Source organism: Pleurodeles waltl, chromosome 7 (assembly GCF_031143425.1).
Source record: "Pleurodeles waltl isolate 20211129_DDA chromosome 7, aPleWal1.hap1.20221129, whole genome shotgun sequence".
Classification (NCBI taxonomy): domain Eukaryota; kingdom Metazoa; phylum Chordata; class Amphibia; order Caudata; family Salamandridae; genus Pleurodeles; species Pleurodeles waltl.
Genome location: NC_090446.1, coordinates 1,022,601,566 through 1,022,622,448, shown reverse-complemented (window position 1 = coordinate 1,022,622,448; position 20,883 = coordinate 1,022,601,566). Strand labels below are relative to the sequence as shown.

The 20,883-nt window shown below is 46.1% G+C and overlaps 1 protein-coding gene across 2 annotated transcripts in view; it reads right to left on the bottom strand.

Moving 5' to 3' along the window:
• ABCA5 (ATP binding cassette subfamily A member 5) overlaps positions 1 to 20,883 on the bottom strand; it is a 1,006,180-nt gene that overhangs the window by 735,810 nt on the left and 249,487 nt on the right. For both annotated transcript variants that reach the window (XM_069199839.1, XM_069199840.1), the window contains exons 7-8: positions 18,046 to 18,187; positions 7,897 to 8,085 (exon numbers count right to left, since the gene is read on the bottom strand). In XM_069199839.1, coding sequence (XP_069055940.1) covers positions 7,897 to 8,085; positions 18,046 to 18,187 — 331 coding nt within the window. The remainder of the gene's footprint in view (positions 1 to 7,896; positions 8,086 to 18,045; positions 18,188 to 20,883) is intronic.

The window sequence follows — 20,883 nt, the reverse complement described above, 5'->3', positions numbered from 1 at the left end:
AGATCATCTGCAGTGCCTGGAATGACCACTGGCAGAACTATACCCGAACGGGTCAAGGCCGTGGTTTCGCTCTCAGAGTCTGTCTGTTCTTCCTGCACCTGTCGACTCAGGGACATTGTGCACTGTGATGCCCCACCCAGTGATGCAACCACCACCACCACCCTCTGTCATTCCTCCTGTACTTCTTCTGGTGTGGGTGGGTCAATCCTGGGTGGTGGCCTTCTACGGGATCTAGTGTGGCGTTTACTTTTTTCGGTGTCGAACAGGGGCGCTTGAGTCAATGTCCGGCAAGAGTTCGAAGCAGGTCCACTATTCCTGCGGTGTGTTAAAGAACTCCACCCCTGTCTGGGTGACCACCCGGAGCCTAGCTGGGAAATGCATGGAGTATCGGAGCTCTAGCTCTCTGAGTTTTTGTTTCACAGATGTGAAAGCTGCTCTCTGGCGTTGAACTTCTTGAGAGAAGTCAGGGATTATTGATATTTTGCTATTTTCAATCTTCAGATTATCCGGAAGTCGTGCCTGGTATAGTATGGTATCCCAGTCTCTAAAATGAACTCGCCGCACTATCACTGGCCTTGGGGGTGCTCCTGGCAGAGGTGTCTTAGCCGGCACTGTATGGGCTCTCTCTAGTGCAAAGAAGAGTGAAAGTCCCTCCGGGGTTACTACGGTTTTGAGCCATTCTTCCAGATAGGCCTCCCCGAAAAAACTGAAGGCCCAAACACGGTGGGCTATCACCCTAATATTTTTAGGTCATGCTCTGTTCTCAGTGTCCCCCTCTCTATGTTCTGGTGTTTTTAAACGGGGTTCAATGGCAGTCAAGCGCCCATCTACCAAGGCCAAGGCAAGAGTTGCTGCTGATATTTCCCTTTCCGTTGTGGTAACTCTCTCCACCATGCGCCGGTGGTCATCTCGAAGGAGACCCAAGTCTATGCTCAGAGTATCTATCTTGACCTCCAGTGCTGTCCGCGAGGCTGCTATGAACTGAAGTACGTCTTATAGTGTTGGCGCAGTGGTCCTCATCTCCATTGTGGCAGGCGGTATTGGCTCAGCCATTTAGTTAGTTGGCTGTGCCCGCGAGGTGCCTCCCAAATCACCACCTCTCTTCGTGGTTGCTTTCTCTATTTGGCGCTGCATGAAGGGTAGGTTCCTGTTTCCAGGTGCTCCCAACGACCAGACGCGAGGTCCTTCTCTGTAATGCGTATCTGCGTCCTGCCTGAGACCTCTGCAGTGAGTCTTACTATTGCGGTCTGTGTAAGTTAAAATTCTGGCTCTTCGTGGGGCTCTGGAATGGATTGCACATGGACTTCAGCTGCGTTGTTGCGAACTGTCAGTGTGTTGACTATTTTTGTGGCTGAAGGCCTGCTAAGCCAGCAGTTTCACCCTTGTCCTTCTTGTGGTGAATTTGGAACTTGTGGGGGAGTTTCAACTTCCACTGGGCAGGCGAGAGCGTGGTCTAACATCGCCTTGCTGCTTTGCTTCTCTCCCCTCTACCAGGGACTACTTCCCATATGACTCCTGGTATCACTAATCTTTCTGCCGGTTGCGCCTCCCCTATCTGATATGATTCCTTGACCTTAGCGCGTGGCTCAGGGTTTCCCTGCAGCATCCTGTGTCACTGTCAGGTGGTCCCTTTTGTCCAGATGGTCTAGGTCCATCAGTAGGTCTCCTGTGGTCTCATTATGTAAAGATCTGCAGCCTTATTTCTCCATGTTGCAGCCAGGGCCCACCATACGCGGCCTCCTCTTCTACAATTATTCCAGCCCCAGGGGTCTCCTTCAAGGGTCTCACTGTTGTAACACGTGACAGGGGCCTCCTCCACCACATGTCAGCAATTGGGGCCAATTCGTTCTTCACTCTCAGTCGTTGTGGTCTGTGCCTCCCAGCTCAACTTTGGGGATCATGGCCTGGAGGAACAGCTGCCATCTTGGAAAGGCCGTACCTTGCCGCCTCAGACCCTGGGTTCGGCGGGTTGTCGACCTCGGAATACCTAATTGTTAATCCCCCGAATGTCATGGAGACCTGGGACAGGAGCCCCGAGCTGTGCCACCTGTCAGGATGGCCAGTGGGGGTTCTGATGCACCCGGGGGTCCCGGAGCTCCGTTGCCCTGCCGCCTACTCCATGCGTTGCTTGGCCACACCAATCACCACAAACGCTTTGTTGATGCTATTTTCAGGGAAAAAAACACAAGCCTTCTTCTGCAACCCTTTTTTCCCATTTATTTTCCTCCAGGGGAACCCACAAACTCTGGGTACCTCTAAAATCCCTAGGATGTTGGGGAAAAAAAGGACACAAATTTGTGGGTACGTTACGTGGACAAAAAGTTGTGAGGGCCTAAGTGCAAACTGCCCCAACTACCCCCCAAAAAAGGTCTGGCACCTGAGGGAGAAAAGGTCTGGCAGCGAAGGGGTTAAACCCCTTGCGAAGCCTTTAACTCCCCTTTTCATTACATACATGTCACCACTAAGTTAGGCCCTAGGTAGCCCAGACGTCAGGGAGCTATGTAATTAAAAGTTTGGAAATGTACTTTTAGGATTTATATGCCCAGGCAGTAAAAAACTTCCAAATTCGTTTTTCATTACTGTGAGGCCTACCCCTCCTATAAGATGTAATTGGGGATTCATTGTGGCATTTAATAAGCTGTAATTTCCAACTGGGATCAGGTAGCTATGTCATGTTTGGGGCCTAAGAAATTGGAGGATAAGCTCCCTTTAATGGTAAAGTTGGATTTTTCATTGCAAGTTTGAAACTGACACTTTTAGAGAGGTGGCATTTTCCTGCTTAGCCCTTTTGTGCCTGTAGTCTGTCTTGGGTCACATGACTTGGTGAAACTGACAGACTTTGTGAATTCCTCCCAGACAGTCACACAATAGAAGGATAAGTATGCCTGAATGGGCAATTTACTAGCAGTATGGGGGTGGGGAGCTGAGCTCAGACCCACTCACAAATGAGTAGCCTGTGCTTTGCCTTCACAAAAAGGGCTTAATGACCCCACAATGTCACTGCAGCCAGCTTGGAGCCAGGGCAGGGGAGACAGGAAATTCCATGCACTTCAAAACCACTGTTTAGATACTTCTCCCACCTTCCAGAACCAGGGCACCAGAGTATAAAAAGAGGACGTCAGACACGAACTCTTCAGTACACTTCTGGGCCTGTGGATTTTCTGCCAGGAAGAAGGACTGCTGTGCTGCTGAAAGGACTGGTACTCTGCTGGACTGATGGCCTGCTGCTGCCTTGCTGAAGCTGTGACTTTCTGCCCTGCCTTATTGCCTGGGAAAGAGAAAATTGAACTTCAACTTCATCCTGAATCCAAGGCTGTCAGAGTGACTCCAAAAGATAGTCTGCTGGCCTCCTGATCGAAGTCTCATGGACATGAAAGTCTCCCTAATATCCTGCTCCAGCATCTGGGCCCAGCTGAAGTGAGCTCCTGAACCAGTGGTGCGGCTCAGAGAGCTGTATGTAACTTTTTGGGCTCTTTGTGACCACAAACATGCCTGTTTGCACTGAGATTACGCCACTCACACTGTGATTCAATATGCAGCCCAACCCTTTGTGCTAAAACATAGACCACTTGCAGAGACTGTCAATGCACAGCTCTAGCAGTGTCTGTCTGCGATGCCTGGCCTGCTCTTTGTGCTACTGCAGCAGCCGCCAGCGATGCCCTTCCTGCTCCACATTGCCCCCTCCTCCACGAACAGATGCTCTTGGCATGGATTTGAGAAGGTAAACCTTCAGCAGGCCTAACCTGGTGATTGTAGCTGACCTGCACTCCATCGCGTCGGCCTAAACTTGTGACTCTGACTCAGTCTAGCATGAATCCAAAGTTGGTGATTTGTGCTTTTTGGTGCCATTTTTACTAAAAGCTTTACACATTCATAACTCCAGTTCTACTGATTAGATTTTTGTGGTTTTGGTGACAACTAATGTATTAACATTTACTTTTTTTGTCAAATTGGTTTGGGATTTTTGTTGTGTTGCGTTTTCACTTAATTACTGTTTGTGTGCTTCATCAGTAATTTACACTTTGCCCCTTAGTTAAGCAAGACTGCTTTTTGTGCCAAGCTACACAGGGTTCAGCACAGGTTAATTGATGTTTTTTGGATAACCCTGCAAGGGATTGTGGCTCAAACCCCAGCCAACCAACAACCCAGTTTCTAACAATATGCCTTATGCAACAGAGAAACACCTTTCACTTATTTTGCAGTTTTCAAGTATGCTTATTATTTCGTAACAATTACATATTACTGAAGATTAATATGTGTTTCTCCAGAATAATTCAATTTAGTTCTAAGATATCAAAGAGCATGGTAGAATCTTAGCTTTCCTTCTCAATGAGTCTCTTTATAAACATGTAATCTTTGACAGCAAGTTTGTAGTTTCTTGTAACACAAGTGATATATTAGAGTCCACAAATAATCAAATTCTTTACAAGTGTACTATCCTCTTCCCACACATTGTTATGCTCAACATGTAAATGCTTTATACTATTAGAAGGACTGGACGTTCTCTGCCTTCCTCACCGCTCTCAACCCCGGCCGCAGGCCGGCCTGCTGCCGCGCCACCCCGAAGCGGACCCACGGACCCTTCACCTGCCGCAACTGCCATTTCACCTGCCTACGAACTCACACTACACCCAACAGTAACGACTCGACCAGAAACAACCTCAACTGCATCCTGGTCAACACCAGATCCGTCCACAGGCACGCCATCGAACTGTGGAACCTCATCGACTCTACAAACCCGGACATCGCCTTCCTCACCGAGACCTGGATGAACCCCTCCTCGGCACCCGACATCGCCATAGCCATCCCTGACGGCTACAAAATCATCAGGAAAGACCGCACCAACCGCACTGGAGGAGGCATCGCCATCGCCCACAAGAGCTCCATCCGCATCTCAACCTACACCGACAACTCACTGCCCGACGCCGAGCACCTCCACTTCTCAATCAACAGCGACCCCAAGACCACCCTCAGAGGCACCCTCATATACAGACCACCAGGACCACGCACAACGTTCAGCGAAGACATCGCAGACTTCATCAGCCCACACGCACTCCCGTCCATCAACTACATCCTCATAGGGGACCTCAACTTCCACCTGGAGAATCGCACCGACAACAACACCACCGCCTTATTGGACAACCTCGCCAACCTGGGACTGAAACAACTAGTCAACACCCCCACCCACTACGCCGGACACACGCTGGACCCCATCTTCTCCTCCAGCAACACATCTCTTTCAGCCACACCACTGTACTCTCCTGGACAGACCACAGCTGTGTCCACTTCAGCTTAAAGAAAACCAACGTACACCACCACGCCCAACAACCACCAAGAAGACAGTGGAACCGAATCCCCTCGGAACAACTCACATCGACCCTCTCTCAGAACCCACCCACCAGCACTACAGACCCCAACGAAGCCGCCAACAACCTCACGAGCTGGATCTCAGACTGCGCCAACCTCCTGGCCCCCCTGAAGACCCAAGCAAACAGAAACAGCCACAAGAAAAATTCCTGGTTTACCCCCGACCTCAAGGACTCCAAAAAAAGAATGCCGCACCCTCGAGAAGACTTGGCGCCTCAACCAGACCGACGAAAACATGGCTGCTCTCAAAAACGCCACCCGAAAACACCACCAACTCCTCCGCGCAGCACGAAAATCAGCCTTCCAGAACAGACTAGACAGCAACACCCACAACAGCAAGGAACTATTTGGCATCGTCAAAGAACTCTCCAACCCCGACGCCGAAAACAACTCCATCCCTCCCTCACAGGACCTCTGCGACTCCCTCGCAGCCTTCTTCCACCACAAGATCACCGACATCTACAACAGCTTCACCACAACCAACTTGAACCCCCCACCGGAACCCGCCACCGACAACACCACCATCCACACCTGGAACCCAACCTCCACTGAGGAAACCACCCGCGTCATGAACTCCATCCACTCAGGATCACCATCCGACCCCTGTCCGCACCACATCTTCAACAAAGCCGACAACATCATCGCACCCTACCTCCGAGACGTCATCAACACATCTTTTTCCACCGCCACCTTCCCGGAGAACTGGAAGCACGCTGAACTGAACGCCCTCCTAAAGAAACCAACAGCAGACCCCACCGAACTCAAAAACTTCTGGCCCATCTCGCTCCTACCGTTCCCCGCCAAAGTGATCGAGAAAATCGTCAACGCTCAACTCACCACCGCCCTGGAAACCAACGACTCACTCGACCCCTCACAGTTCGGCTTCAGAGCTAACCACAGCACCGAGACTGCCCTCATCGCAGCCACGGACGACATCAGATCCCTGACCGACAAAGGAGAAACCGTGGCCCTCATACTCCTGGACCTCTCTGCAGCATTCGACACGGTCTGCCACCGCACCCTGATACGTCGCCTAAGCAACGCCGGCATCAGAGGCAAGGCCCTGGAATGGATCACCTCCTTCCTCTCCGGAAGAACTCAGAGAGTCCGCCTCCCCCCCTTCAGATCCACGGCTACGGAGATCATCTGCGGCGTCCCCCAGGGATCCTCCCTCAGCCCCACCCTCTTCAACATCTACATGACCCCCTGGCGAACATCGCACGCAAACACGGACTCAACCTCATATCCTACGCAGACGACACCCAGCTCATCCTATCCCTCACCAACGACCCCACCTCAGCAAGAACCAGACTACACGAAGGCATGAAGGAAGTAGCGAACTGGATGACAGACAGCCGGCTTAAACTGAATATGGAGAAAACGGAGGTCCTCATCCTCGGCCCTACACCTACCGCCTGGGACGACTCCTGGTGGCCTCCCGCCCTAGGCAGCACTCCCCAACCCACCGACCACGCACGCAACCTCGGTTTCATCCTGGACTCTTCCCTCTCCATGACCAGACAGGTCAACTCGGTGACCTCAGCATGCTTCAACACCCTCCGCATGCTCAGCAAGATCTTCCGCTGGATCCCCACCGACACCAGGAAGACCGTCACCCACGCCCTCGTCACCAGCCGCTTGGACTACGGGAACGCTCTGTACGCCGGCATCACCATCAAGCTGCAGAGGAAACTTCAACGAATCCAGAACGCCGCTGCACGACTTATCCTGATCATACCCTGCCACAACCACATCTCCGGACACCTGAGGAAACTCCACTGGCTCCCAGTCAACAAGAGGATAACCTTCAGACTCCTCACCCACGCACACAAAGCCCTGCACAACCGCGGACCAGAACTCATCAACCACCGCATCTCCTTCTACACTCCTCCTCGCACCCTACGCTCGACCGGACAAGCCCTGGCAGCCGTACCACGCATTCGCAAAGCCACCGCCGGAGGCAGGTCCTTCTCTTACCTAGCAGCGAAGACCTGGAACTCCCTTCCCAGCCACCTTCGCGCCATACAAGACCACCTTCACTTCAGAAGGCAGCTCAAGACCTGGCTCTTCGAGCATTGACCCCCCCCCCCCAGCGCCTTGAGACCCTTACGGGTGAGTAGCGCGCTTTATAAATGCGACTGATTGATTGATTGATTGACGTATTGGCTTCATCAATGCACATACACAAGGTCCTTTAGATTACAAATCAGTGGTGTCGTAAAGGGGTAATAGTTTTTAGATCAAGTTACAGATGAAGTCTTTTACATATGCTAAAGGCGTGTTTTTCATTTAGCGTTGTTAACATGGATAATTTGAAATGTTTTGGGGTTCCATAATGACCTGTGCAGCATGATGCAACATATTATATTGTAATTAAAAATGCCTCCTGTTGGCCACCAATATAACATTTCTTATGAAATTATATACATTTTGGAAAATAACCTTAATTATGTAGCTGCACATAAAAACATTCATATTGATAAACAACTTAGCTCTCTCTGATGTTAAGTGTGGAAACAGCTGGCTCACCTGTGCAATGCCAATGAGGAATGTGCAGTGGCAGAAGGGGCTCAGTAGCCACACATATGGTTTGGGGAAATCTTCCACCAGTACAATAAGAAGACCAATGCATCCAAAGACCAGTGTTGCAAGGAACTCAACCACTCCCACATGTTTTGCTTTTTTAAAGAAAGGAGTCAGCATTAAGGCAAAAAATATCTAGAAGAGAAAAAAGTTAAGATGTTATCAAATGCATGAGTACTAGCTAAGCAACAACATAAGCATCCGTTTTAACCGCAAAATGAAGAAGTGATGTAGAGACTCTATATTCTATAAGAAAGAATTTGTTTCTTCAATTGCAGATTTGGATTGATCGTATATTGCGTTATGGTGCAGCTGGTTCAATGATATGTTCTCACCGTTTTTGGAAAATATATATCTTCTTTACATGTCTTGTTTTCCGGGAGCCACGATCGGCCCCCAGGGAAACCACACATATATAAAAGTGAGATATATACATATCATTTACCCAGTGTACATCTGTTCATGGCATGTTCTGCTGCAGATTCACATGCTATGAATATTCTGCCATCTAGTGTTGGGGCTCAGAGTGTTACAAGTACATATACATATGTACAAGTGAATGTTGAACTTAAACGGCTACAGGCTTCCGGGGAGGTGGGAAGGTGCATGTGAATCTGCAGTGGAACATGCCATGAACAGAAGTACACTGGGTAAGTTACATTTTCCGTTCGATGGCATGTGTAGCTGCAGATACACATGCTATGCATAGATTACAAAGCAGTTTTATCTTCCATAAGCGGTGGTCAGCCTGTAGGAGTTGAAGTTGTTTGAAATAGTGCTCTTAATACAGCCTGTCCTACTGTGGCCTGTTTTGTTGCTAACACATCTACACAGTAATGCTTGGTAAATGTATGCGTTGTTGACCAAGTGGCTGCTTTACAGATTTCGGCCATTGGTATGTTTCCTAAGAAAGCCATTGTAGCCCCTTTTTTCCAGGTGTAATGTGCTTTAGGTGTAACTAATAGCTGCCGTTTAGCTTTTAGGTAACATGTTTGGATGCATTTTACTATCCATCTAGCTAGCCCTTGCTTTGAAATAGGGTTACCATTATGTGGTTTTTGGAACGCCACAGATAATTGTTTGGTTTTCCTACATGATTTAGGGTCAGATGTACAAAGCTTTTTGAACGTTGCAAACAGCGAATTTCACTGTTTGCGATGTGCAAAAAGCACTTCTTAATGCACAAACCTCGTTTTGCGATTCGATAACCTGGGTACTGAATCGCACAACAGGTTTGCGAGTTGCAATTAGGAAGGGGTGTTCCCTTCCTAATTGCGAGTAGCAGTGCAATGCAGGATTGGTTTGTGACCGCGAACGCGGTTGCAAACCAATAACAATTTGCACCCTTTTGAAATGGGTGGTAACCCATTAGCAAAAGGGAAGGCGTCCCCTTCCCTGTTGAGAATGGCACTGTTAATATTTTTTCAGAGCAGGCAGTGGTCCTATTTTGTAAATACTCTGAGAGCTGTTGTTATCCCGAAGGGTAACACTTTGAACTGGTAATGTTTTCCCTGAATTACAAATCTGAGATATTTTCTGTGCGCTGGATGGAGGGGTATGTGAAAATACGCATCCTTGAGGTCTAATGTTGTCATGAAATCTTGCTGCTGTAGTAGTGGGAGACCATCCTGTAGTGTTAACATGTGAAAGTGTTCTGACAGGATGTAAAGATTGAGAGTTCAGAGATCTAATATTGGTCTTAAGGTTCCGTCTTTTTTGGGAATAAGGAAGTACAGTGTGTAAACCCCTGTTCCTATCTGATCTTGTGGTACAAGCTCTAAGGCTTGTTTGAGTAATAGCGATTTCACTTCTTCTTGCAACATTGAGATATGTTGGGAGGAGAGATTGTGTGGTTTTGGAGGTATATTTGGGGGAATTTGTGCCAATTCTATGCAATAACCATTGCAGACAATAGATAATACCCAGTTGCCTGTTGTAATGGGTAGCCAATTGTTGTGGAACCTTTACAGTCTTCCCCCCACAGGTGAGGTGTGAGTTGGGAAGAGATGGAGGACGTCACTGTTTTGGCTGTGAGGCTTGTTTTGTTGACTGTTATTTTCCCCTGCCTCTGGGGAGTTGGCCTCTGAAATTACCTTTAAAACCACCTCATTGGTATTGAGCTTGGTAGGTTCACTTTGATTGTGAGGTGGATGCCTCAGGTGTTTGTGCTCTAAAACCACCTCTGTATTGAGGTTTCCGAAAGGATCCCCTATATTGTGTCGTATACAAAGCACCCATGGCTTTAGCGGTGTCTGAGTTTTTCCTTTTCTCAATAGCCGTATCTACTTCAGGGCCAAAAAGCTGTTTTTGATTAAACTGCATATTAAGGACTGCCTGTTGAATTTCAGGCTTAAACCCTGGAGATCTAAGCCAGGCGTGTCTCCGTATAGTAACAGCGGTATTAATTGTTATAGCTGCTGTGTCTGCAGAATCAGGGGCTGATCTAATTTGGTTATTGGAAATAGCCTGCCCTTCCTCGACTATTTGTTGTGCCTTTTTTTGTTGGTCTTTGGGGAGATGTTGTATGATATCCTTCATCTCGTCCCAGTGGGCCCTATCATATCTAGCCAATAGTGCTTGGGAGTTGGCTATCCTCCATTGGTTGGCTGCCTGCGATGCTACTCTTTTGCCCACAGCATATAATTTTCTGCTCTCCTTGTCTGGTGGTGGTGCATCTCCAGATGACTGGGAGTTGGCTCTCTTTCTGGCCGCTCTTACAACTACAGAATCAGGAGGCAGTTGTGTAATGAATGCCGGATCAGAGGGAGGTGGTTTATACTTTTTCTCCACTCTGGGAGTAATTATCCTAGTTTTGACTGGCTCTTGAAATATCTGGTGTGCATGCTTTAACATGCCTGGGAGCATGGGAAGTGACTGGTAGGTAGTGTGTGTGTAGAGGATAATGTGTTAAAGAGAAAATCATCCTCTAAGGGCTCATTGTGCATGGCGACATTGTGGTAGGATGCCGCCCTAGCTAAAACCTGAGTATATCCAGTGCTATCCTCCGGTGGTGATGGTTTGGAGAAACAGCAGTCTGAGCTGTTATCAGGAATGGGATCTGGATCATAGAGATCCCATGGATCCACATTGTCTTGTTGTGAATCAGAAGAATTTTCAGGAGACTGTAAAGGTGTGGGAGTAGTAGGTGGAGAGACAAGCAGGTGAGGAGAATGAGGAGGAGACTGAGGAGGAGAAAATTGTGTAGTTGGAGATTTTTGTTTTGGCTTTGGCACTTTAGCCGGTGGCTGAGCAGTGTCCAATTGTTCCTAAAAGGGCAGCTTCCTCTTAGGCTTCAGAGGAGGTGCAGTTATGATCTTGCCAGTGTCCTTGTGAATGTGAATCCTGGCTTGCCTTTCATTTATGTCCCTCCATTTGTGTGTGTTCCTCCGAAAATCTATGGCTTTCTTAAAGTACTTTGGAAAGTCCATGTTCCTCCGTTTAAACTGGCCTTTTCGGCTCCGAAGCTGTTTTTTTTGGGATAGAAAGGCTGGGAGTGGATGTTGGCCACTGCTCTGAAAGTGATTTTAGAGGTTTCGACTCGAAGGTTCGATGTCTGCTAGTTTCGGAGCCAGTGCTGCGGCTCGAGTCCGAAGGCTTCGGTGGCATGGCCTTTTTCGGTGCCGAAGTTGTTGCTTTGCCACCGAAGGTCTTTTTGCGGGTCGAGCCATGGCCTTCCGGCAGTGGCGCTCCCAAGGCCTTATGTTTGGGCTTGGCTGGGACAGGGACAGGCGTACTCACGTGCTGTCCTGCCGTGACCGGTCTGTCGTCCTCGGACTCCTGCTCAGAGTCGGACCCTCGGACGGAGACTGTGGTGTGCATAATCCCCTCTTCCTCGACATCGAGATGTTCGGTGCTCTTGGACGCCATCTCCAGTCTTCGTGCTCTTCTGTCTCCGAGAGTTTTCTTCAAACGGAAGGATCTGCAGGCCTCACAATTTTCCTCTCAATGGTCTGGGGGGAGACAGAGATTACAGACAAGATATTGGTTTGTATATGAAAATTTGCCGTGGCACTGAGGACAAAAGCTGAATGGGGTCCGGTCCATGAGGCTTCCACGCGGTCAGCCTGATCAGGCCTGAGTTGGGTGCGGGCGCCCCAAAGGGCGAGTAAAGATGTTTGACCCGACGGTACCAAAGTGTCGATGAGAGATGGTACGCGATCGAAACAATACCGACGAGAATTAACGAGTTATAGAACTTTTCTGACTCAAACTATCGGAGCGAAAAGAAACACGTCCTAACCCGATGGCGGAAAGAAAACAATCTAATATGGAGCAGATGCCTATGCGCAATGGAGCCGAAGAGGAGGAGTCACTTGATCCAGTGACTCGAAAATACTTCTTCTTAGAAAAACAACTTGTAACACTCCGAGCCCAACACTAGATGGCAGAATATGCATTGCATTTGTATCTGCTGCTACACATGCCATTGAACATATAAATACATAGAGAGAGTGAGTAAAGAGAGATAGATTCTCTATATAGAAATAGATATGTCTTTTGTCTAGTGGCAGTTTTGATGCCATAAAGTAGTGCAGATGGTTTATATTCCTGCTGCAAAGGATATACATGTATTTAGCTGAGTGGATTAGTACAGCAAAGCCTTACCTGTGCTTTAAAACAAATGAAATATATGTGGAGTGGGGCCATGGAGATATGAGGGGCACTTTTGCTGGGTGGTACTGAAGGAACTAGAAGAGGAGGTCCTGGGCGGCAGAGCACCAAAAATGACTGTCGCACTGGGTGCCACCAGTGCTAAAGGCTGAGATGATGGGTATGTGGTAATGTGAATTAATAGTGTGTTTTTTTCAGTGTCTTCAGGGAATCTGCTGAATCAGAGAAGAAGCGAAGGTAAGCGAAGGTAAGGTGACAACATTTACTCTTGGACACATCACACACACCCACGAGCAATTTGTAAGGTGACAACATTTACTCTTGGACACATCACACACACCCACGAGCAATTTTGTGACACTTCTACATAGGCTAGTACTTTAAAGGGACAGTTTAGCCAGTAGCAGATATAGTGACTCGTTGGATGACTGCTGCTCAAGCATTAACTCAGTTTATGGAGGATAGCTCTGAGGCAGGATCAGAGACAGACAGCATCTGAGGGAGAGGACAATGGGGCAGAATCTGGGAGTGATTTTTCAGTTGGAGGAATCCCATCCGACGACAACTCTTCCAGCGATTCTGAAGCACTTCTTCATCGAAGAAGGGAGAGGAGCCAGCACCACCAGGCAAGAAGGGGAAGGCTCCAGTACATTCTGGCAGGGGAAGATTTTTTTTTTATATAACTACAGCGACCCGCCATGGAAACCAACTGGACTGCTGTTCTGTTGCAGCTTGTACATTTGATGAAGAGAATGTGGTCCTAGGCTTGGTGACCATTCCGGACACCGTACACAACACCTTGCTTCTCCTTTCTGCCTTCGTTCTGCATCAGTGGACGGATGGCTCCCTTGAGTTCCTCGGTGACAGCTCTACGCTCTTTCTATCAGTGAGGTGTGAGATTTCTGTCTTTTGCATTTTTCTGCTTCTCCACAGTGAAGCAAACAAGTAACTATGCCATGTCAGGAACTTGAAGAGTACTGGATGAAGGTTGTCTTTTACCTCATGGTTCTAAACTTTGGATCTATATAACAGGAATATTCACCATAGACATATGTTTATTCATCCAATGATTTTAATGAAATGATATGGAAGAAGGCCATACATAAGGAGCCTTGATAAAGTCCGTAACAGGACAAAACACGTGTCGGCTGTATTTCATAATCTACGAGCAGAATCAATTCTTGGATGGACTTATCTTGGATTAGACTGTTTTGTTGCAATATGTGTATCAATAAGAGCCAATTAGGTTCAGGTCTATAATGTTTAGCAAGGTGTTCAATTTAGTGGTTTTCTGTATTTATATATTTCAGTGTTATTGTAATATTTATATGTTGGCCAAAATGGGTTGCAGTTTTTAATCCATATGTATGTATTTATTAAAATATTTCTTTTTTTTGTCTATTTTGTTATGTTTTTGGTTGCCACATACAGACCATGGTGGAACATTTCTTGATGATTGGTATGTTGTATTTGAATTGATCACAGAATTCTATGAATCCATTATACTTATTATTTAATTATTTACATGTTTTGGTGTGCTTCACATGATGTGTTTTTTAGCAAAGAAGGGGAAGGAGCCTACACCACCAGGAAAGAAGAGGAACGAGCCTGCACCACCAGGAAAGAACGGGACAGAGCCAGCATCCGCAGGAAAGAAGGGGAAGAGACCATCCACCCCTGCCAGGAAGGGTAAGGGCTCCACATCCCATGTACTGGAGGAGACAAAGCCCTCTACTCCAGCAGAGTGATGGCAAGCACAGTCTGTGCAGCAGGACAACAGCAGGTTAGCCCAACCCAGAGAGCAGGTTTGAGCTGTGGCAAGCACAGAGAGAGTGGTCTCTTGGCAGCCCCCTGATTTAGTTCAGCCCCAAATACCACCTTTTTACTGGTGACGCGGGATGTAAAGTCGTAGGGCCAACTTTTTACCAGTCGACTACATCAATCTATTTTTAAATGTTGACTTCCTTCAGGAAATTGTGCAGCAAACAAATTTGCGTACAGACCAATTTCCGAGAGAGTGTGGAGGCACTCTAGGGCCCTGTTCTAGGGCATGCCAGTGGACTTCCAATTCGCTGGCAGAGTTGAAGATATTTTTAGGCCTTACACTCAAAATTAGGTTGGTGCAGAAACCCACCTTGCAGTCCTACTGGAAGACTTGCACGGTTTGGGTAACCCCCATCTTCGCACCATACGAGCAGAGATTTTTTTTTGCTACTGCATCGCATGCTGCATTTCAATGACAATTCTGCTGCATTGCCCCAGGACCATCCAGACCATGACAGGTTGTTTAAAATGTGGCCTTTTATGGAACATTTGCCTGCCAGGTTTCCAGAGATCTATACTCCTGGAAAGAATATAGCAGTCGATGAGTCACTGATCCTGTACAAAAGACGGCTGCTGTTCAGACAGCACACTGCGAGAAAAACTGCTCGCTATGGCATAAAGCTGTACATGCTGTGTGAGAGCTCTTCTGGCTATGTGTCCAGCTTGAGAGTATATACAGGGAAGGACTCTGCTCGAAACCCTGTAAGTTGCCCTCCCTTGTCAGGGGTCACTGGTAAGATTGTATGGGAACTTCTGCAGCCACTCCTTCACAAAGGTTATAACATTTATGTGGACAATGTCTTTTCAGTAGAGCTGTTCAGCGAGCTTTACAAAGCTGGCACTGTGGCCTGCAGTACAGTTCATTGTAACCGCAAAGGATTCCCGTAGGAGCTTGTTTGTAAGAAGCTCCAGAAATCCCAGAGTACTGCGTTGCGTTCCAACAAACTGCTCGCAGTCAAGTTCTAGACGGGATGTATACGTGCTCACTACAATTCATAATGAGAGCACTTCCCCCATCAAGGTTTGGGGTCAGATGGCCGAAATCCACAAGCCCATCTGTATACTTGATCACAATAAGTACATGGGCAAAGTGGACAAGAATGAACAGGTTCTTCAACCATACAATGCATGTTGTAAAACTCACACTTAGTACAAGAAACTGTTTACCCACCTGATCCAGATGGTATGTTGTTTACCGTCCGACAACCACAGGATGACTCATGACTTTCCTTGACTTCCATTGTCTGCAACTGAAAGCCTCACTGCTATTACAGAACAAGCAGCAGCTTCCACCTCATGTGTTCTGGAGGATGTGGAAAGGCTGCAGAAGCAACACTATGCTGATCACATTCCTAAAACACCCAAAAAGGATCGTCTATGTCATCGCTGTAAAGTGGGCTTGAAGCATGGAAAGTGGAAGGAGAGTCGGTATTACTGTCTCCAGTGCTCATCTCAACTAGGCCTCTGTGTCCCTACTTGCTTTTCGTTGTATACTACTAAAGCAAAGTTATGGGAAATCGACTGAGGTGGAGCTGCCGTTGGGTAATCCTTTCAGTGGCTGTGCATGGATACCGAATGTCCATGGGCCTCTGCTTCTTTAGGCAAGCAGCCACAGAATTTTACTTAATCTACTTCAGGAAATCGTGGACTTCCTTATAGCCTGCTTGAGACCTATAGCCACCGTTAGAACGTGGTAGGTGTTCTGTTCAATTAATGTGCACTATAGTCCCCATATGCACATAAGTGAACAGAACATATGCCACATTGCGACGGAGTACCCTGCGTGGCAAAATGTTAAACGCATGACCGAGTTTTGAAGTGCTTGATAGGGAACTTATGTATGCTACACAAGGACCATCATGGTTGCCAACGAGAACCAGAGTAAGTGTAATAAGTCAAACTAATTTCCTGTCGGACATATTCACCAACAATTCTACTTGTTTGAAAGTGTGCAAACTCAATTTGTAGCTTCTCTTTCAAAGCAAAAGTAGAAGTGTTGGTGAATGAGTCCCACAAGATATTTGTTTGACTTTTTAATTTAGAGACCTTAGGATTTCTTCATCAGCATGTCTGCCTTAGTTTCAATGGTAGATATGCTCGCTCAGTTCAAGGAATAGGCCTCCAATGGCATACTCTGACAACCCCAATTTGCACTCACAAATTAGTATAGGTTCACTTGGTAACTATACAGAATTAGTCAGGACTCTGATGAGGACAGAGACATGAATGGGTAAGGAAAGCTTATGGTAGGTGTGCCTTCACAGGGATATTGCACAGGTAGAAGGCATATAGTAAAGGTAGTACAGATGTACATCATATACACCTATGGATTCAATCCCATTGGTGCCATCCCAGCACAGAACGACAATGACACATATGGGTCAGTGTTTAACCTCCTTTTCATGTTCATCCTCCTTCAGAACCTAGTAGATGTTCAATTTGGTGTATGACAAGTACATTAGTCACAGCACTGCACATAATGTTGGCTGGGACATATGCTACATTCTCACGGCCTCCCCTAGGGCCAAAGACTACCCTTTTTCAAAGCCTATGACCTTCTATTTAGGGAACATCGCAAGAATTCCCAGGCATATCTGCCTTAGTTCCAAAGATAGATACGCTCACTCAGTTCCAGGACTTGCTTTGTACGGCATACTCGCACACCCCCAACTTGCATCCACAAAATGAAGGAGTTGAATTTAGCACAGTAAGTGCACTAAAGGAGCATGAAAAACATGTCTTCCTGAGCCTAGGGTGGCTGTCACGGGAGTCATTAGTAAAGGTTTGTTATGCATGCCTTCGGTAATGTTAAGGAAGAAGGAGGTGGTTACTTGACAGGTGGTTAAATGTAGTGAAACTTATTCCATCTTGTGGTGTAGGAATGTGATGGGCCCTTGTCTGGAAGAGGTAAGTTAATGTGAGTGCAGTGATTGGTTGGATTGGGCCCGTGGCTTGGTTTTAATATTCAGACACTTTGATAAGTATTCATGCTTTGAATCCACAATTTGATTGACTTTAACATACTAGTACCAGGGAGTCCAAGGGTGCAGGACTTGCGTGGCCCTCACCAGTTTTCCTTCACCCAGAAACTTTGCTTAAAAAACACATTTCAGTGAGGGGAAGCCCTGGAATCGGCAGGCAGCCACAGATTTTTTACCACCCAGTGTTCTACTAAGTCTCCAGAGAAAAACACTGCCTCACTTTAGTGGATGGGAAAGCGATCACGACAGGGAAGAATCCAAAATGCATTGTGAAGACATCAAATTTACCTACGACAAAACAGCCTGGTTATCACCCGTCATCAGCCAGGCTGAATGCAGTGGCACAGTGAGCACGAGACCCACGTCTGGGCATACCCTTCCCACTCAGGGCAACATTAGCAACACAAAAGGATGATGGACGGAGTGCTGAACAATGCAAACACTCAACCCCCAGTCACAGATCTGGGTTTAATCCATTGTTCTTTTGCTCACTATGCCACCCCAGTGTGGCAGTCTGCACCTCACAAACTTCCTTAGGTCCATTGGTAAGAGAGCACACCTACATTATATATTTATATTTAATATACAATTAAACATTCTGGAAACAAAATACATCTACAACAATGACTACTACAAATTCTAGAAATAGATGCGCCGTCAGGTAAGAAGGAATACTTACTAATGATATACCATATAGAAAAAATAAAGCAAATATCAAAAAGTAGTTGCTTTTTGGGAAAGGTGAGAACACGGTCACAATGACAGCCATGAGTAGTGACATGATCAAAATAAAGCTTGAATACAGCAAAACCCAGGAGAGCCTACAATAAAACACAAGGTTGAAAAAATTAAACTCAAGAAGAAAAAATACATTACAATATTCAGTATTAAGCATGGGCTTTACTGAGACAAGTACAAAATTACAGTTAGGGCACAAAAACCTCTATTATCATTTACACAGGTAGTAGTGCACCTGGTCATTAAAAATTTGAGTGCCTCAAGCCATGCCTATTCACAAAGTCACAGCGTAGTTTAACTAGGTACATAAATAAATACCTGGATCTTGCAACATGTTTCTTGCTAAAACTTTTTTTACACTTTTATTTTGGTGATTTAAACCTTTGCATACAAAATGTCAAAAACATTTATTGAGGCATAAAAATATAAATAAAATTAACACAGCAAATTGAGCTGAGGGGAGGAAAGAGTTACATCTGGAGTGTGCCCAGGGTCTGAATTACAATGGAAAATGAAGGGTATAAAAAGAAAAATGATTCTGAGGACATTAGACATGGGAACACTGAATCATATCTGCTAGATGCTATACTAAATTTCAAGTCTTTGTGACTGTGTTCTTTTATTCCATGTCCTGTTTTTGTGTTGCTACAGTGTGGACTGAGGCACAAGAAATACTACTGAGCCCTAAACGAACGACAGCACTTCACCTTTTTCAATTCAAATGGTGCACACTATTACCGGGCCCTCCTAGAAACTGTATCCCTGTCCCCACACTCAAGCCTCTCTTCGGTCTTCCTCACCTAATGCCATTTCATATGTGCATGATCATGACACACTCATGTACGTCAGTTTAAGCATCATTGCTTGGGCAGGTGGGGGAAGTTATTGAGTAAAAAAGATTTTCTATTGTGCGTCATGATTGCCAGAATTGTAAGGTGAATCTGTGTTGTTTCATTTGGAGATACCGTCACATAACGGAAACTGTTACCCAAACTAGCTATTCTGCTATATGCTATTGGGATCCGATGTAGACAATCTTATCATCATTATTTGATATGTGCAAAAACCAGTAAAGAACGTTTTGACAATTAAAGAAATACTACTGCAGGCCCATAGTGAGACTGACAGCTTAGTGATGCAATAAGGAAGAGGCAAAATAAGGAGAGAAGTGAGCCCATCTGTATTAAAATGCTTGTCTAGTGCTAGCGTTTGTAGCCCTTCTCTGAGCATTTACAAAATACAGAGATAGGTAATGCCTTAATGATTACGCCGAATCCTCTGAAGTTGTGGCCAAGAAAACAATGTTTGCGTCTGACTTTCGGGGTTGCTTTAAGAAAAAAAACACCACTTTCTGGGATCCCTCGTGATCGATTGTCCTACAGGGATATTCAATTTGTATTGTTCTCACTGCTTCATCAAGAAATATCTCTCTGTTCATGCAGTTCTATTCACACTGCGAGAATGGGTATCATGTTTCAACTTTCCATTACAAAGACGTTCTGACTGAGCTATCTTGTCCCAAATGTGACTCTGTTTATGGGAGTCCAGCAAGTTGTCCTTGCCAGAACTAAGACTCTGCCCTCATCTGTGCCTTGAAAGGTCGAGAGATATACTTGTTGTTGGGGAAGCAGCTCAAAATCCTTAATGCATAGAATGTTTTAAACATTTGCACATTTTCATGCTATTTTTTGGAAATTAAGTAACTATTATACGTTGAATGCAAGTTCCTAGACTGCCTGACTAGATTTGAGTCCAAAAGAGAGGAACACATGCAATGGTACAATTATTTGTTCTGCTTCTTGGGCCACTTGGTCGCTCTTAGCAGCTTTATTATTCGAACTGAAGTATTTTTGTGAACATAGGTTTATCAGATGGGATAAACATGCTGTTGTGCACCTAGCTGTGTATCCAATCACTTGTTTGCAGCTGTTGGTGTTGACATCAGTGTCTGGCCCAAGGAATTCAACAATTTCCTCCAGGAGGTTACCAAGGCATTTTTCTTTCCATATTCAACCATAATTCTGCAACTTAGATGGAGATCAATCAAGTTTCTTCTTGTTTCCGATAAGGTTAGTATGTTAGATAGAACTATTGCTTTTGGAAGCGAGGAATCTCCTTGGCAACAGCATCAATCTCCCCAGAGTACTTCTCTCTTTCCAGGAATTAGATGCAGAGAAAGTTATACCCAAATAAGTAAGGTCTGAACTCTTACTGTTTCCAGAAGACAGCTAACTTGAAGGCCTCCAGAATTCCACCCAACTTTATTTCCTGTCACTGGCAGGTTAGTGGTTTCAAATCCTTGCAATCCTAATTGGGTTAGATGCCATGTCCCTGCAATAGGCTGATGTCACATTCCTCAAAGAATATATTTTTACCTCTGACCCGACCCTTCTCTCCAAGTTCAGCTACATTCCAGGAAATCATTTTTATTGTGGGATTCACTTGGGGTCCTAATCAGGATTGAGCTTTGATCCCGTTATTGAACATGTGCCAGAAGACTACTCATGGTGGTATATTGAAGGGCTCAGACTAAACCTGTTCTGGATTGCTTCATTTGACACCTTCTGGCCATCCTGGCATTCTCCTTTATAAGGTCTGGTTTCCAAAGATTTGTTGATCTCTTCTTTCAATAAGAAAGGAGTTGGCAAGCTGCGGAGCTATGTTTAGGATGGAGGGAGAAATAAACTTACATGCTCTCTGAGTGCATCCTGTATTCTTTTATCTACCCACACTCTGAGTCGTCCCTTTTGATTAAGTTTCAGCTATACAAGATAGTAAT